Source organism: Lygodium microphyllum, chromosome 14 (genome assembly GCF_053477565.2).
Source record: "Lygodium microphyllum isolate KBCC chromosome 14, Lygodium_microphyllum_v1.1.10, whole genome shotgun sequence".
In the NCBI taxonomy this organism is placed as follows: domain Eukaryota; kingdom Viridiplantae; phylum Streptophyta; class Polypodiopsida; order Schizaeales; family Lygodiaceae; genus Lygodium; species Lygodium microphyllum.
The window spans coordinates 55,856,011-55,874,053 of record NC_141148.1 but is presented as its reverse complement, the minus strand read 5'-3'; the positions used below and the strand labels follow the sequence as shown (position 1 = coordinate 55,874,053).

At 45.4% G+C, this 18,043-nt stretch overlaps 1 protein-coding gene across 2 annotated transcripts in view; it reads right to left on the bottom strand.

Moving 5' to 3' along the window:
* The window catches only part of LOC148025611 (uncharacterized), a 125,940-nt gene that overhangs the window by 72,781 nt on the left and 35,116 nt on the right, over positions 1–18,043 (bottom strand). For both annotated transcript variants that reach the window (XM_087692821.1, XM_087692820.1), the window contains exon 2: positions 6,960–7,047. In XM_087692821.1, the coding sequence (XP_087548947.1) occupies positions 6,960–7,047 (88 nt within the window). The remainder of the gene's footprint in view (positions 1–6,959; positions 7,048–18,043) is intronic.

The window sequence follows — 18,043 nt, the reverse complement described above, 5'->3', positions numbered from 1 at the left end:
CTCATTGGGACAAACTGAATGCCAGGATTCGATCCTTTCTCTTTCTATCATGCACTACAGCCGTGATCGCTCACATCGAGCACTTGACGGTGGCTCGTGAGATATGGCTGGAGCTTGATCAAATGTACAATCGGATGACCCTGATGAAGAGGGTTTCTTTGGAGGTACAGATGCGGACCTTGTCCGTCAATAAGTCTTCTTCGCTAAGGGAACACATTAACAAGCTAAGGCAGCTACAGATGCAGGTTCAGAATGCAGGGAAGCCAATTTCCTCCGAAGACATGGCGATTACACTCTTGTCCCAGTTGCCGCCACGATTCGGTACATTTTACTCTGCCCTTATTGCTTCGGGGCGAGAGTCTACTCTTCGGTGGGAAGAGTTGGTTCCTATGGTCTTGGACCAAGAGGAACAGTTAAAGGGACAGAATGCTTCCAAGACGGAGGCGTTGATAGGTCAAGCCTCTCAGAAGAAGGGGAAGGACCAAAAGAAGAAGAAGGGGGATAACAAGTCCAAGAAGGACAAGGACAAAGACTCCACATGCCATATTTGTGGAAAGACTGGCCATTGGAAAAAGGATTGCCCTGACAAAGACTCGAAGGACACCAAGAAGAAGGAAACCAAGGATTCTGGAGCGGTGGCTGCACCCTCATCAGCTGCATTTCTACATTTAGTTGTCATTGAGGACGCTTCACCGAATACTTCTGATGCTGCGATGGCGGCTCCCCAATCTCGAGAATGAATTATTGATAGTGGTGCCTCACGGCACATGACTCCTTCATTAGATGGTGTTGCCCAGCTGCGACCTTCGCGTGGGCAGGTTCTCATTGGAGACAGCTCTTCAGTTTCTATTGCAGGTCGGGGTAAGATGCAGCTTATTCCGGATGGACGAGGTGGCACCCATACCTCAGAGGTTTTGCATGTACCAGGATTAGGGTACCATCTCCTTTCAGTTCATAAGATTTGCTCCCTTGGTCTTTTGGTGGAATTTGACAGTTCTACTGTGCGAGTCCTTGATCGTGAATCGAGGAAGGTTCTATCATCTGGATATGAGGAGAACGGCATTTACAAACTGAAGTCTTCCACTGCCCTCTCTTCTCTTCTTCTTACCTCACAGTCACAGTCTGAGTTATGGCATGCTCGGTTTGGTCACCTGAACTATGACTATCTTCGGAAGGCGTCACGTGGACAGCTTGTTCGAGGGTTGCCGGATATAGTGGTGAGCCAACAGCCATGTGTCTCCTGCATACGAGGGAAGCAGCATCGGGATGCCATTCCCCACACAGCTTCGTGGCGGTCTACTTCACCGATGGAGCTAGTATCTACGGATCTATGTGGCCCTATGAGGAATGAGTCCCTGCGTGGGAGCTCGTACTTCATGCTGATCGTGGATGACTACAGCAGGATGACATGGGCCTATTTTTTGGCACTAAAGTCAGAAGCTTTCTCGCACTTCAAGGATTGGCTTCTCTTTGAGGAGAACCGATCAGGCCGGAAGTTGAAGACCTTGCGATCCGACAAGGGAGGTGAATTTGTGTCTAATGAATTTGCTCGGTTTTGTGCAGATAGAGAAATTCACCAGGAATTTGCCAATACCAATACTCCTCAAGAAAATGGTATTCTAGATCGGAAGAACCGCAGTGTGATCGAGATGGCGCGCACCATGATGAAGCACCGACAGACCCCTCAGGTTCTGTGGGCCGAGGCTGTGGCTACTGCAGTCCACATCCTTAATCGATCTCCTACTTCGGCCGTGGAAGGGATGACTCCATTTGAGGCTTATTTTGGGACGAAGCCAGATGTTTCTTACTTTCGGGTCTTTGGGTGTGATGCCTATGTTCACATTCCCAAGGCTCACCGTGATAAATTTGAAGCGGCTTCCCGAAAACAGGTATTTGTTGGCTACAGCTCCCAGTCCCAAGGCTACCGACTGTATGATCCCGTCAAGCGGGATGTATATACTAGCCGTGATGTGCGGTTTGTGGAGGTTCCGGCTTCTTCAACGGGTGAGGAGCATCCCGTTCTTGGAGATCCAGGGGAGAGTTTGGCTCCTTCTACAGTTCCACTGGAGCCTGTGCCGTTTGATTATGATTCTATTTCTAACACAGAGTCTACTGTTCCACCGGATCCTTCTGAGGAGTTACCACCGGTGGACATTCCAGAGTCTTCTACTGATGGAGAACGACGAGGGGAGGTTCGGCCTCCTCCTCGCTGGGCCCATGACACACTCCGTGATTCAGGGATCGAGGGGGTTCCTGAGGAGTGGGGACCGCAGGATGGTCCGCGGCGGTCACGGAGGCACCAGGTGCATTCTTCGGAGCTTGTGTGCTCCAATTATTGTTTGATGTCCCGAGTTATGCAGGATCGAGAGCCCACCTCCGTGAAGGAGGCTTTACAGTCCGCCCCATGGAAGAAAGCTATGGAAGCTGAGTTGGAGGCTATTGAGAGGAATGGCACTTGGTCACTCGTGCCGCGCCCCCCGAAGAAGAAGATGATTGGAGTCAAGTGGGTCTTCAAGACCAAATATCTCAGTGATGGTACTTTGGATAAGCACAAGGCTCGCCTTGTTGCTAAGGGTTTTGCCCAGCGCCCAGGGATTGACTGTCATGACACCTTTGCCCCTACAGCTCGTATGGCAACCATTAGAGCTGTTCTTGCTTTGGCTGGCCACAGGAGATGGCCTGTTTATCAGCTGGATGTGAAGTCGGCCTTCCTGAATGGTGACTTAAAGGAGGAGATCTACATTGAGCAGCCTCCTGGCTTTGGTTCTGCGGATGGGAAAGTCTACAGGTTGAAGAAGGCCCTGTATGGTCTCAAGCAGGCCCCGCGAGCTTGGAACGAGAAGATTGATTCGTTCCTCCAGACTCAGTTGGGATATCGGCGGTCCAAGGCCGATCCGCAGCTGTATGTTCACACTTCCGGGGAAGGTTGTGTGCTGTTTGTATTATATGTTGATGATTTGATTGTCACAGGTGATGATGCACAGCAGGTCCAGGAGACAAAGTCAGCTTTACATCGGACGTTCGAGATGACGGATTTGGGGCTACTCCATTTCTTTTTAGGACATGAGATTTATCAGTCTCAGAGGGGGATTTTTCTCTCCCAACAGAGATATGTACAGGAGCTCTTGGTGTCTTTTGAGATGGAAGATTGTTGGGCCCTCTCTACTCCGAGCCCCGTTCTAGGTGATTTTTCGCCTATTTATTGCTGACGTTTTCAGCAGTCTGGCCATTCTTCTCTGTCACAAATTACAGACCGGTGCCGTGCAGATTTCTGTCTCTGTTCACAGATTTCAGACAGCAGACAGTGCAGACTGCAGCAGACTTCGAGGTGGACAGCAGGTCGCATCGTCGAGGTGGAGACACGCAGTCCAGCGCACTGCGCCCGTGTATATCTTTGTATTCAGCATACTATATACAGCAGATCTTCATTGTACACTGTCTCTTTCTCTCCCTTTTTCTCTCTGCGTTCTCTCTCTCTCAGTCCTACGCTTCCGCACCGCTGCACTCTGACAGGTTCGATGTTCACTTTGCATAATATGAGGCATATACCCCAACTCAAGAAGAGCCTGATAAGCACAGGGCAACTAGATGATGAACATTATCACACCACTTTTGGGAATGGCAAATGGAAGATATGTAAGGAATCTAGGATTGTTGTTGAAGCCTCTAAGAGTAACACTATGTATCCATTATATGTATCTAGTGTGCATGACCATGTTGTCACCATAATCGAGCAACCAAGTATGTCATTGTGGCATGGCCGGTTGGGACACATGAATCGAATTGGAATGAAAGTGCGTTCTCGTTTGGGTAATTTGCCATATTTGAGGTATGCTAATTTTGACAATTGTGATCATTGTACATTTGGTAAGCATAAAAAGTCTCTTTCATTAAAGTCTTCACCCTTAGAGTTGGTACATTTAGATGTATGTGAGATACTAAGGTTATCTCTAAGGGGAAAAAAATATTTTATCGCGTTTGTTAATGATGCCACACGCAAAGTATGGGTTTATCCAATCCATCGTAAAGATAAGGCATTAGATAAGTTTAAAAAACTCCTAGCACTTGCTGAAAATATTACCAGCAAGACGTTAAAGTGTCTTCGCTTTGACAATGGTGGAGAATATGTGTCAAAAGCCTTCTAGGCGTTTTGTGACAGCAAAGGGATAAAAAGCCAACTCACTGCCCCTCGTAATCCACCCCAAAACGGTGTTGCACAGCGTATGAATAGAACTATTCAAGAGAAGGTTCGTACCATGCTATCTCATGTTACATTACCCCATGGATTTTGGGCAGAGGTTGTTATGATAGCCATACACTTTATAAATCAATCTCACCGAATATGTCTTTGGAGGGGAGAGTCCCTCAAGAAGTGTGGTCGAGCAAGGCACCTTCATATGCACACTTAAAAGTATTTGGTTGTGAGGCATTTGTACACATACACAAGGAACAACACAACAAATTGGAGCCACAGTCTTGTAAATGCATTTTCCTAAGATATAGTGACAAGGGTGAAATGGGGTATAGATTATGGGACCCCGAGAAAAGAAAAATTGTACATAACAATGACGCTATCTTTCAAGAAGATCGCATGCATAAACAACTTGAAAAGACTGAGGAAGTCAGAAGGGTTGTGCTCCGAGAAGAGATACCTGTAGAATAGCAAAGAGTGCCCGCTATACAACAACAGATACCTATTGTAAATGACCCTATAAATGCAAGGAATGATACTAAAATTGATCAGTAAGAAGTTGCCCATGACATACCACAATTTGAGCAAGAAAATGTGCCATCATCATCGCTAACGAAATAACAGGCAACGAGTGGCAATTGAAAGGGTAGTTGCTAGGAGCTGGAGCAAATGGAGTAATGGCAAGAGTCGCGAGCTAGACCACCATGTGGAGGAAGACTAATGGCTGAAATCTATACAAAAGAGTGAGAAACCTACATAGAAGAATGGGCTAAATGGTGAGCCTGTCTATTTATAGATGTGGATGGACCCTCCCAAAATAGGGTTTACATCTTGAACCACTCCTTGTTTTAGGGTTTTTCATTAATTAAGCATGTTTTGGGGCTATTTAAGAGGCTAATCAATATGTATTGCATTTTTTAGCTCAACATAATGCAATGTAAATGTAAGGATGAAAAGGGTGGGTAAATGGAGCACTAAATTGAAGTGAGCGATATGCGACAGAGATGCAACACTACTATGTTTGGCCACAAACAACCATCACCGACTCTAGTCAACACTCCTCCAACTGCATTTGACCTCTTCACATAATGATAGCATCTCCAAACACTATGCAACCTTGTGCTTGCATCATCAGCCTGCCAAGCGACAGTTTTATTCCATTAAGCGACTACTCCAGACTTGTGTTTCCACCTTCTGGTTGCTGCCTCTACTGCTTGCATTTGGTTCCTTAGCAACCTCCAGTATCAACGTTTCGCATTTCCCTTGCCTCCAACATGTAGTCACAGCACTCGGGATCCTTCTCCGATGGACATCACACTCTGACACTCTATTGCTCTACCCTTGAGCATTCTGTACACTATTACATTCATTTACTGCATTGATTCACTCCCTTTCAAGTTATCCTTCTCTCTCTGTTTGTGTTTGTGTGTTTGCGTTAGGATTTGAGTTATTTGCATAACATTGTCTGTGTCTTTGTATTTTTGTTGTGGTCATATACTCTGTGTTTCCTCAATGTAAACCCTAGCAATTTTCTCACATATTATGCATCACTTTGTACTGTGTTTTTGCACTATATATCACATTTTACACGTTGCATGGTACACTGTCATACCCATAGTTACACTAGTACCACGTACAAAAGGTTTGATACTATACCATACTTTACGTACCGTACCTTACATATTAGTACCATAAGGTACCAACTTAATGGATACATCTTTCCCATTCAAACTGCACTTTGGGACGAACTAAATGCTCCTTATATTAATATGATTCTTCTATGAGATTAGGTTATTTGAGATTCAAACAATTTCTCTCAACCTTCTCTCTCTCAAGCCCATACTTCTCTTATTTGTATGATCATGCATGTATAATATATCCACTCCCATCCATGTAGTTATAAGTTGTAGGTAGCAGTAGCACATGTTGCGCATGCAGCATTAGGTTTTGGCATGTTACCCTCAAGTACTCATCTTATATACTCTAATAGCATTGCTATTTAGACTTGAAATATCTATTCTATTATCTTTAGTCCAAAATAATCAAGTTAGTTTTTTTTATACTAATATCGTACCGTACCTTATAAAATCTTAAGGTACCATTTAGTACTGTATTTTATCGTATTGTACCATATCGTAGCTTTCGTACCTAACAACTATGATCATACCTAGTGATTACTACCCATTGCACATGGTTCTATTCTCATAGGCCATCTTTGGCTCTCTCTCTCTCTCTCTCTCTCTCTCTCTCTCTCGTTGTATCCCTACATGAGCACTATTTTGTTTTGTACATCACCTTAGCTTCTTTTCATAGTATATCACTGATTGTCTTTTAGCATGTCACACTTTGATGTCTAATGACAACCAGCATTGTACATGTTTTTGTCTCATAGGCCCATTTCAGCCTCAACACATGTTAATCTCTCTCTCTCTCTCTCTCTCTCTCTCTCTCTCTCTCTCTCGTCCACCTGCACCCAACAAGGAAAAAGAAAGAGAGAAGAAAAATAAGAAAATGAAAATGAATCCCCGACAATATAAATAAATAAAGAACTCAACCTACCCCTCATCCCTATGATCCACCCCCGCCCTCACCCCTTACTTTGACCAAACTACCCTAAGTTTTCACTTTGACCTCCTCAATTATACATGTAAAATCTAACATTGCACCATATCACTCTCATGAAAACCAAAAAGCAATCACATGAAGCATGCAAACCATATGAATGAAACAATTACCAAAAGTTGCAAAGGATTTGCATAGGTCTTACGGATATCAAGCCAACAATCGCGTGCTTCTTTGTGCTTGGAGCAGTTCAAAATAATATCAAGTCCTTCATGCTTACTCCAGCCTTTCTCCTACATGCATTCGTGAACAATTGGCAAACTCGTGCAAAAAAGTATGCTTTTTAATAGCTAGAAGCTTGAAAATATTAGAACAGTATTACCATCCATTCTAGGATTACAAAGAAGGAAAGACCAATTACAACGACACAAACAGAAACAAGTCAACAGTAATAAAACTTAACAACCAAGGCAGAAATAGAAGAGAAACTGCTGAAAAGCAGGGAATCAGTTCTATTATCTATGTATCATAAAAGGCAATGTTGTTAAGCTAAAAAAGGTGCATTACATATTAAACCTTCATTAGCTCAATAAACAATCTCAAAACTCCAATGCCCAATTGTGCCATGTCCCATAAGCAAACCCACACTTTTGATTTGTTCCATCTCTATAGATAGAGAGAGTGCTAGCTCAGTCGCACCTTAATTCATCACAATCAACCCACTCCAATGGCTGGCATATCCATTGACCATCATCTCCAGTTGCTCCCATGACCATCTGCTGCTGCCACCCTGATCATCTGGAGGGCTGCCCACACCTACCTTTGGTTCCAACTGTTGATGTCATCACTATTTGCTGCTGTCAGAGCTGCCCATTTGCTGCTGGCCTGTTCTAGTCACCTCCCTCGAGGTGCTGCTGTCCCTATGTTTTCTGCAGCCTCTGCTCCTAGTTGCTGCTGCCAGCCTGTTAGTGTCGCCAGCTCCACCAGCCCCTATCACCCTGCTCCTCATGGTTAGGCCCTTATCCAACTGCTACGTTTGGACCATATTGGCAACCCAACCTTGATTGGAGCTGCCACCAGGCTTTCAGCCTTTGCATTTTGGCTCAGCCCACTTGCATTTGGGCTTTCCTCATCATGGCATCAACATCCTCATCTCCAACTAGACGTTGTTATGCTCGGGATCCACTCACGGAGCACAACACTCCACACTCGTCCCTCTCTAAGAGTGCGCAATGGATCAGGAACATAGACACACAAAGAAAGGAAGAGAGAGACAGAATGAAAAGGAAGAAAGAAATCTGCACTGATTGAAGATGAATGCTGAATACAACAGTGTGGACTAATCAGTCCCTGCACGTAGCCTGAGGCATCAATGAGGGCACCAGATCAGGCTAAGAATGATGATGGCAGCATTGGAGACGGAGGAGACTGTCAGAGACAGTGTGTGCTCCAAAAACTTGCAAAAGAGAATGATCTACCAATTATGGGGGGGGCAGCTATAAATAGCTGAAAAGCCCAAAATCTGGCCGACTGTTGTCCATGTGGCCCAAAAAGCTGTCCAACCTGCAATAAATGCAGTCGGCAGCAATAAATAAAGCGAAAAAATGCCAATGTGGCTGTTTGGTGAAATCACTGCATTCTAGAGCAAGAAGGGACCACTCATATAGGCAGCGCTGACTAACATTTGATTGGCAAACACAAGAAATGCACACTAAGCTGTGCACAAACTGAGAAATACATGCTAAACTATCAGAGCTCACAAGCAAGAGACAACAAACTAACAAACCCTAAAAGAGACAAGCTAACACATCCTCTCACTGTCTGGGAGGGTCTACAGACCCAACAATCTCATGTGATGAAGCATGGAGCCTTGGGCAAAGGCTTCGCGGAGAGATCCACTATGTTGTCCTCCCTGTGACAGTAGGCCACCGATAACTCGGAATCCGCAAGCTAATCTCAAACATAATGGTACTGAACCTCAATGTGCTTCATGCAAGCATGAAACACGGGGTTCTTAGCCAAAGGCAGGGCACACTCCCTCCATAGTAATCAAGCAAAGGGCATAGTACTCTATCTTTATAGAAAAAACCACCATTGTAGGCTGCTTCTCACTACTCCACAAGATAGCTCCCAATCCAAGGGGGAAAGAAAACCCAGTAATGGACAATCTCAAATCCACATCACTTGCCCAATCAAAGTCACTCCAACCAAAAAGAGTAGACCCCTCTCCATACATGATCCCGTAGGATGGAGTCCCTTGTAAATAGCATAGAACTCGCAAAGCGGCTTGCCAATGAGCTTGAGTGGGGGTCTTCATGAAAGAAAACAATCGACAAAGTATGAATAAGCCAAATCAAGGAACCAACAAGAAACTTATACTGAGTAGCATATGGAAGGGGATCACCTGTTGCCAATGACTTGGATTCGGGGTCCATGGGGCAAGAAATAGATTGACACTCGGCCATATCAAACTCCGAAAGTAACTCAAAGATATACATTTGCTAGGAAATGAAGATGCCTTGTGCCATCTGATAAACCTCCAAACCAAAGGAAGAATTGGAGGATCCCAAGATTCACCATGTCAAACTCCTGTTGTAAAATCTACTAAGTCTGATCAACCTCCTATGAATCACTCCGTGTGATAATAAGATCATCAACATACAAATTTACCCACACAAACATGTCACCCACAACCTTGTAATAAAGGTTGGGATCATAATCCAAACGATGGAAGCAACTCTGTAAGAAGAAGCAATCAATCCTCTAGTACCAAGCTCGAGGAGCTTGTTGTAGGCCATAAAGAGCCTTCTGCAACCTGTAAACATGGTTCTTCTTCCCCTCCACAAGAAAACTAGGAGGCTATGAGACATAAATCTCTCCTCCAAGACGTCATTCAAAAAAACCGATTTCACGTCCATCTGATAAACCGGCCAACGGTGATGAGCAACTAGAGCCAAGATAGCCCGAATAGTGGACATCCGAGCTATAGGTGCAAAGGTCTCAAAGTAATCCAAGCCTCCCCACTAAGAGAAGCCCTTGGCAACAAGCCTTTCCTTAGTCTTGTCCAAGAATCCATCTCTGCGAGATATTTGGTCTTCTAAACACACTTCACACCTATCACCTTTTGCTTCTTCCGACAAGGAACTAGCTCCTAAGTTTAATTCTACTCCATAGAATCAAGCTCAGCTTGCAGAGCACTGTGCCAAACCTCCCATGAAAGAGTCTCATCAACAGTAGTAGGCTCATGATCCTGAAGAATCTAGGACATAAGGGCATTGTTCACATAGTGTGAACTATTCCACTGGGCCTAAATCCTGTGAGATGGAGAGAGGATCGAAGATCAGCACACAATGCAGTAGACAGTATGAGAGTGAAGCACGACACCCAATGCAATAAACTGAAAGAGTAGACAAAAAGTACAAGGTACAACCCTTAAACCTTAGGGTTGTAGGGAGTATTCACACCCGAACACGATAAGTGCCCGTAAGTGTGTGACATAAGCACATACGAAAGAAGACAATAAGTCTAGGGGAAAAAACCTCTCGTACCAAGAGTAAAAAGTGTCCCAGTGTCCTACTGATCACCGACACTCCTATGGGAGCATAGGTGTAAGTGAGGCATAAGTGAAATACCCAACAACCCTCCCTTGGAGTGAAAAGACTCGAACCTGGTTGTTGCTCTAAAAGCAACATCACGGGGAAACGAAAAACAATGCATTTTTTCCAAAATACATCCTTCTCAGAAGTGCTCAAGAGGTCTCTCCAGAAGAGGTAATCCATCTAGCATCTATGTGCGCCGCTACCAAAGTTCACATGGCCCATCCGAGCATGCCATAACTCTGCCTGTATCATAGCAGAAGTAAGAGTGGATGCCAAGTACGCTGACTGATAAACTAAAAGAGCATCCAACTTATATAACACATGACATAAAGTGCCAATCAAGACCAAAGTCATGTGTTCTTTGTCTCTCACCAGGCATCTGTCATCATCAAATGTGACTTGCAATCCACAGCGTGCCAAAGCAGAAATATAGAGCAGATTTTTCTTTATGATTGGCACAAACAAAGCATCCTATAGGTGGAGAATAGAGACATCAATGGCTGTGAGCACAATCTCCCCAATACCTCTAAAGGGTACGATGCATCGTTGGCACACTGTACTGACTTGCCAATTAGAGCTGCACCAACAAAAGCAAATAAATCTCTACAAGATGTAATATGCCTAGAAGCACCACTATCAAAAAACCAAGTGCCTGCATCCTCAATAGAGCTAAATGCTCGATCAGCCCAAGAAGTGCCATAACTGCATATGTGAAAGTAATAGTCCTTGTCTACAACAAAGGACGCGAACTCAGTAGCAGTGGAAGGAGCATCAAAAACAGACATTCCTAACTCCTCCTTGGCAATGCGCTTTCTGCACTCAATGATGTAGTGGCCTAGCTTATTGCAATAATGGCATTTGCCCTTTCTAACTTGCGCACCCCCTTGTTTTTTACTTCTCTGTGGAGTGCCAGAAGTACCAAAGCTCTGCAGAGCATTCTTTACTTGGCTGCCTTTGCCCTTTTGTCTAGCCATAAAATTCTGCCTATTAACCCTCAAATGAACAAGGTGGGAAATCTGGAAAAGCTAAAGCAGAAGACAAAGGCCAAGGCAAAGTGAAACGGAAGACGAAGGCACGCCAAGAAAAATCTAGAAACACAAGAAGCGCAGAAAAGTCCTAAATAAGGGAAAAAGGCACACAAGGAAAAGCGCAAGTCAATACTTTTGTAAAAGAGCGCAAGCACATCATGATTTAATTTAAGGAGCGTCGGGCTCTCACCCGTGTAATTTATAAATGTAGACAAGCGGTGGAAAGGAAGCTAGGAAGATAGAATGACAATGGGAAAAATGGCCTAGGCCACAGCCGGCCATGTAAAAAAGGGGGATAAGGGGATGACCACACAAAAGGGATTTAGGGTTTTGTATATAAAGTTGAAAAGTGAATGAGAAGCTCATTCTTGTGTGTAGCCAAAAGTGGCTCTCTTCTTCTTCTTGCTTGCTTGAGCTTGTGCTTGAAAGAAAGTGTGAGAGTGTGAGGGAGTGAGTGTGTGAGGATGAGGGACCGGGGAGGAGAAGCTCTCCATCTTCTCCTCCTCAGCCATGTAAAAAAGGGGATAAAGGGATGACCGTCCAAAAGGGATTTCGGGTTTTGTATATAAAGTTGAAAAGTGAATGAGAAGCTCATTCTTGTGTGTGGCCAAAAGTGGCTCTCTTCTTCTTCTTGCTTCCTTGAGCTTGTGCTTGAGAGAGGGAGTGTGAGAGTGTGAGGGAGTGAGTATGTGAGGATGAGGGACCGGGGAGGAGAAGCTCTCCATCTTCTCCTCTCTCCTTCTCTTCTCTTCTCTTATATTCTCTTACTCACGGCGATGGAGCTTGGAGCGTGGATCTTGAGGATAGAGCTTGCTTGAAGCTTGCACTTGGATTGTAGAGCTACCGGGGTGCGCGAGAGAGGAGGTAACTCGACTGGCACGAAGGTAAGCTCACTACACTCGTAGATATGAATGGCGTGTCGGCTATGTGAGAGGTAGCCATTAGTGCTCGGCTTGGAATGCTTGAAACAATAAGCGATCCGTAGGTCTTGGCGGTTGAGTGAAAGCTCCCACATTTTGGTTCCGTTGCCAGGACCTACGGATTCAAGCCTTGAGCGCTTGGGCACTTCAAATCAAGCACAAAAGTAGGGTTTTCTCCGAACCAGTGCTTAAGATAGATAGATAGGAGTGAGGGAGTTTGAAGAGGTATTCGATCTCCTTAGCAAGTAGGTTTTTGGTTTTTTGGATTTGAAAAAGCATGTTGGAGTAGTGTAGGTATTTGCTTTGTGATTTAGATGCATTAGGGTAGGAAAAAACAAAGAAAGAGAAGAAAAAAAAGCATCAGGGTTTCTACTGTCATAACAAGGTATGAGAGTTTAATTCGGTTACCGATTTGCATTTTGGAGTTTATTGGCTATTCCAGGTGTATACAACTCTTCCCCTCCATCCATAGCTTTGTTCCGGAGATGTGTGTGATAGGCTATGACCTGAATCGTATGATTCTAGCAATTTATCGTTGCGCCGGCCAAAGTCGTGCCGCATTCGGCCAGTCCGAGTGACAACGATTCTGGGCCGAGTCCCGTAATCGGCCTTGGGCCCACTACCGCTTGGACCACACGACTCGGACGCGTCGAAATTCGGCCCTCGGCCCACTCAACTTGGACACCTACCGCTCGGCCTGTCCGAATCGACCATTCGAAACAACTTTGAAATTCAACTCTCGGCCCTGCCAACTCGGCCCATCTGACTCGACCCTCGGCACATTCGGCCACTCGGCCCTCGAACAACCAGACTCGGACTAGCCGAATTTGACATTCAGACCAGTTACATTCAGCCCTTTCTACTCGGCCCTCGGACGGGCCGAATCCCCGCAACTCGGACTTGTTAGGCCAAATTTGGATTTTTTCAAATTTTAACCCATAGACCTGAAACTGACCGAGAGACCATATACAGCTGAAACCACATCATAGATCTATCACTGGGCTCAAATCTAGAGCAAGTAGTTCAAAACTTAGTCAACAACGATCCTTCAAATCACCCATGATGTTTACCGTAACCGCCCTGCGGGCCGGGGGGGACTGCCCCCCCTCCCCCGGATCCCTGCAGAGGGGCTCCACCCCCTCCGCACCTCCCCCAAGTAGGTTAGAGAGAAAACGCACGCCGTGACAGGTCCTCCAAATTGGACCCTAGTGTAGTAATGGCTCTACACGAGCATGGATTCTCACTTGCAAAAGAGCAACCAAAAGCCCATACCCGAGCAGAGACAAACAGAGACCCTAGAACCTCAATGGGTCAATCTAGCCAACAAGGGCAAAAAGGCCATACCGCAAAAACACGTACGTGTTGCAGTCGGACTGCATCTGGTCAAAGCGGAAAGCAACAACATCAAGCTACAACAGCAAGGATGACTAGATATCATAGTCCTAACAATAGATGCACCTTGAATAGCACTGCACAGGCTATGCAAGACATTAGTGGAGAATCCACATCTGGTCGTGCAGTTGGGGACTCAAGGGCATTTGTTAGAAGGCTTAAATTTATAAGCCAAGACTCGGAAGATGAAGACATGGTACTGCCTGCTTATCTTAGGGTCAAACTCACCGCGAAAAGAGAGCACACTATCAATGCTCTGATTGATGAAGGAGCTGATTTTAATATCTTTCCCTATGAAGCATGGACCCTACTAGGCCAACCAGAGCTTACACCGACTAATGCAACTCTTAGCTCTTACACGGGACACCCACAAGCACTCATAGGGAAGTGCAAAATCCTTGCGACAATTGAAACTGAAAGCTTATCTATCCTATTTCATGTTCCTCCAAATAGTGCTAATTGCGGGAAGGAAACCCTCCTAGGAAGACCCTTCAAAAGGGCGACCAAGTGTGAGGCCGACTATGTAGCACAGAGGATACACTTGACACTACCGGGTGTGAGGATAGTCACAACCTTTAGCAAGAGTGACCTCATCGAACCTCGAGGGAAAGGCAACGAAGGTACTGACATAACAGACAAGCCGACTAACGAAAGCAAGGAATTGTTGGAAGAGTTGATACAAGCACAGGTCGCACAACGAGAACCAATGAGTGAGGCCATGCCTGAAATAAGAAGGTCAAGAGACAATGCCAAGGATGGGCTTTGGACTTACAAATATCGTAGAAGACCCCAAAAGAAGCCCAAGCCTTATAGACGAAGGCATCGATGGAGAGTCAGCACAACGCCACGATGGATATCCAAAGCGTTGCTTCGTGCTCAAGGGTATTACGCAGGTAACCAATGGATTTGGGTGCCAAAACCCCCTGCTAAACCTCCTTTGTCGACTGAAGGCCAGATCGTATCAAGAGCAAAGAAGTGTAGGAGGAGATCTAAACGAAAAACCAAGTCTCGAGTCAACAACAGTGGAGTGACGGAGCCTCTCTTCACGGTCGAAATCAAGAAACCAAACGGGACCAATCAGAAGGTAGATCCTCAGCCTAGCGTGCTTGACAAGCATATATCAGATGTAATCATTGAGAATACGCAAAAGCCACTAGTGCCCAAGGAGCCTTTGATTCCCCAAGAGGATAACAGGCATCATAGGCACAACATTGCTCATGGCAAGGTTAAATGCTCATGGCAAGGTTAAATCCTTGCGACAATTAAAACTGAAAGCTTGCCTATCCTATTTCATGTTCCTTCAAATAGTGCTAATTGCGGGAAGGAAACCCTCTTAGGAAGACCCTTCAAAAGGGCGACCAAGTGTGAGGCCGACTATGTAGCACAGAGGATACACCTAACACTACCGGGTGTGAGGATAGTCACAACCTTTAGCAAGGGTGACCTCATCGAACCTCGAGGGAAAGGCAACGAAGGTACTCACATAACAGTCAAGCCTACTAACGAGAGCAAGGACTTGTTGGAAGAGCTGATACAAGCACAGGTCGAACAACAAGAACCAGTGAGTGAGGCCATGCCTGAAACAAGAAGGTCAAGAGACAATGCCAAGGATGGGCTTTGGACTTACAAATATCGTAGAAGACCCCAAAAGAAGCCAAGCCTTATAGACAAAGGCATCGATGGAGGATCAGCACAACGCCACGATGGATATCCAAAGCGTTGCTACGTGCTCAAGGATATTACACAGGTAACCGATGGATTTGGATGCCAAAACCCCCTGCTAAACCTCCTTTGTCGACTGAAGGCCAGATCGTATCAAGAGCAAAGAAGCGTAGGAGGAGATCTAAATGAAAAACCAAGTCTCAAGTCAACAACAGTGGAGTGACCGAGCCCCTCACGGTTGAAATCAAGAAACCAAACGGGACCAATCGGAGGATAGATCCTCAGCCTAGCGTGCTTGACAAGTAGATATCAGATGTAATCATTGAGAATACGCAAAAGCCACTAGTGCCCAAGGAGCCTTTGATTCCCCAAGAGGATAATAGGCATCATAGGCACAACATTGCTCATGGCAAGGTTAAATGCTCAACAAACCAAATGGTAAAATCATCTAACAGCCACGAGCAAAGCTTCCAGCCAGTGTCTGAGCCACTTAGGAGTCCCAAGTCTCCTACACTCTCTTTCCCTAAACGGACACAGGAAGCACAACAGCAGTCATCAAGTACAGCTGCTCAATCACAATCTCTATCTCCATCTAAGCTTCCAAATGTCCAAGAGGTGGGACATGACACCATCCATAGCTCTCGGCCCAAGGATATGCATGTGCAACCTAATGTGACTAGATCAACTCATACTCGATCTACACAAGTGAATGCTCAAAGGGCAACAAAAGACACGGCCACTTCCGATCGCCCTAGGGACTTGACACTGCAATCTACTAGGAGTAGCCAGTCCACTGAAATAGCTGCTACTACTTCCAATCAAGGATCACAGCAATCACAACCCTTGGCCGTGACAACGACCCTTGCGGAACGAATCCTTAGCAGTTCACCTGTCGAGAAGGTGCCGCAACCAGCATCCTTGATAACTCTAGCACTTCCAAAGCACCTAAAGCCTAGGCCTGAGGAGAAATATCTTAAAGATGTAGCCAAGGAGATGGCACATCTGACCAATCAACCTAGCAAGGCTGTCCAGCAGGTTGCAGCTACGTCCCATGAGGATATACGAGAGAAAGAGAATGCTAAGGCCCAGCCAAGCACATCGACGACTATCCTAGTTCAGGGTCCTGAGTCGTTAAGTTATGCACCTTCACTGACCAAGAAAAAGATAAGAAAACAGCGAAAACAACAGCAGTTACAGGTGGTTGTGCACCCCAAGAACCTTGAGACCAAGAGCGCTGGAGAGCTGAGGAATAAAGCATCGAGTCCATCCACCAATGAACCCATTGATGTCTCTCCTAATAGCGGTGAAACCTCAGACACATCCGTGTGCTCTGAAAAATCAAAGCAGCTGTTACCATCAACGGTTGCTTGCAACACTCAATCCACTGACAACAGAACTCGCATTGACCAATCAAGAGTGGATACAACGCTGTCACAACATGGTGACAAATTTATACCAGCCACATCCAAGGAGGACCATGATGCAATAACAAAGCCTCAGGAGAAACATGGAAACCCCAAGAGCATAAGCAATCCTAGCGTTGACCAATCTTGCTCATCTAGGCTTGAGCCCCCAGCTATGCTAAAGCCTAGGCAAACTCCTAGAACCTTGCATGAGATAGCAACCGAGCAAGCCCTCGTTGAACATAGAAGTGTCGCAGAATGCTTAACTGAGTTGGATGCTAAGCTCCAAGTGTGTCTATGTCCTAGTAGCCATGGGCGCATTCCCTAAAGAGCAACTTGAAGAATGCCTACTATTTCCCCTATCTTGGCGCTTAACTGTAACATTCAATTATGTGCTCTACCAACCAAATCTCTTAGAGATAGAGCAACTAAAGCAACAATCAGAGGGTCGAAGTCAATTTGAAAAACGTTGGTTTGAAAACCGCGTTGCAATGGCCGAAATAGGAGCCTAGATTATGACAGTCTCAGAGGAGCGATTGGCCAAATGGCGGTCTCAAAGAGACCCAACCTATGTGGCACCAACTTCCTTTCGAGTGCTGATTGCCATTCGAGGTACGGACTTAGCCGAAACTAGCCAAGAGAACTCTCTAGCTGATAAGAATCTCACTGAGGAGAAGCTATATGTTGCAAGTAGTCTCGGACAAGATACCACGATACTTGACATTGCAAAATACCTGATGTTATTAAGAAGGCTGCCACGGGTACTGGATGTGTATGCCACACTCCAGTACAATCCTGAGTTCTATAATTGGTTTTTATCCTCACGAAGTGACTTGGATTCATAAATATGTATAGAAATAAACAATGAATTTTGTGACCCTGTATAGACAATATCAACACACACAAGCAATGATAGTCAAGCGCAGGGAGAAGAGTTGGATTTGACAAGCTAAGCTCCTCAGGTCCTCCTCTCACCACACATTTAGAAGTTGTGTGACCATTCCCGCCTCCAGGTGGAGGACATGCAACCCTCATTACCGCCATAGAAAGCCCTAACCAACATCTCTGATGGTGTAGATAGGGTACCGTCCCCTTCTATACACCTTTCCCCCTTTCCAGTCTATCCTTCCAAGGATGAGCCCTGCCCCACTCCATAACAACCAATCCATGCAACTTAGCATAAGCCAAGATCTGCTAATGGCTGGAGGCAAAACGAACATCATCATGGGGACCATCCCTCTATAATAAACACTGCATGTCTCACCTCTCCCCTCCTCATCATATG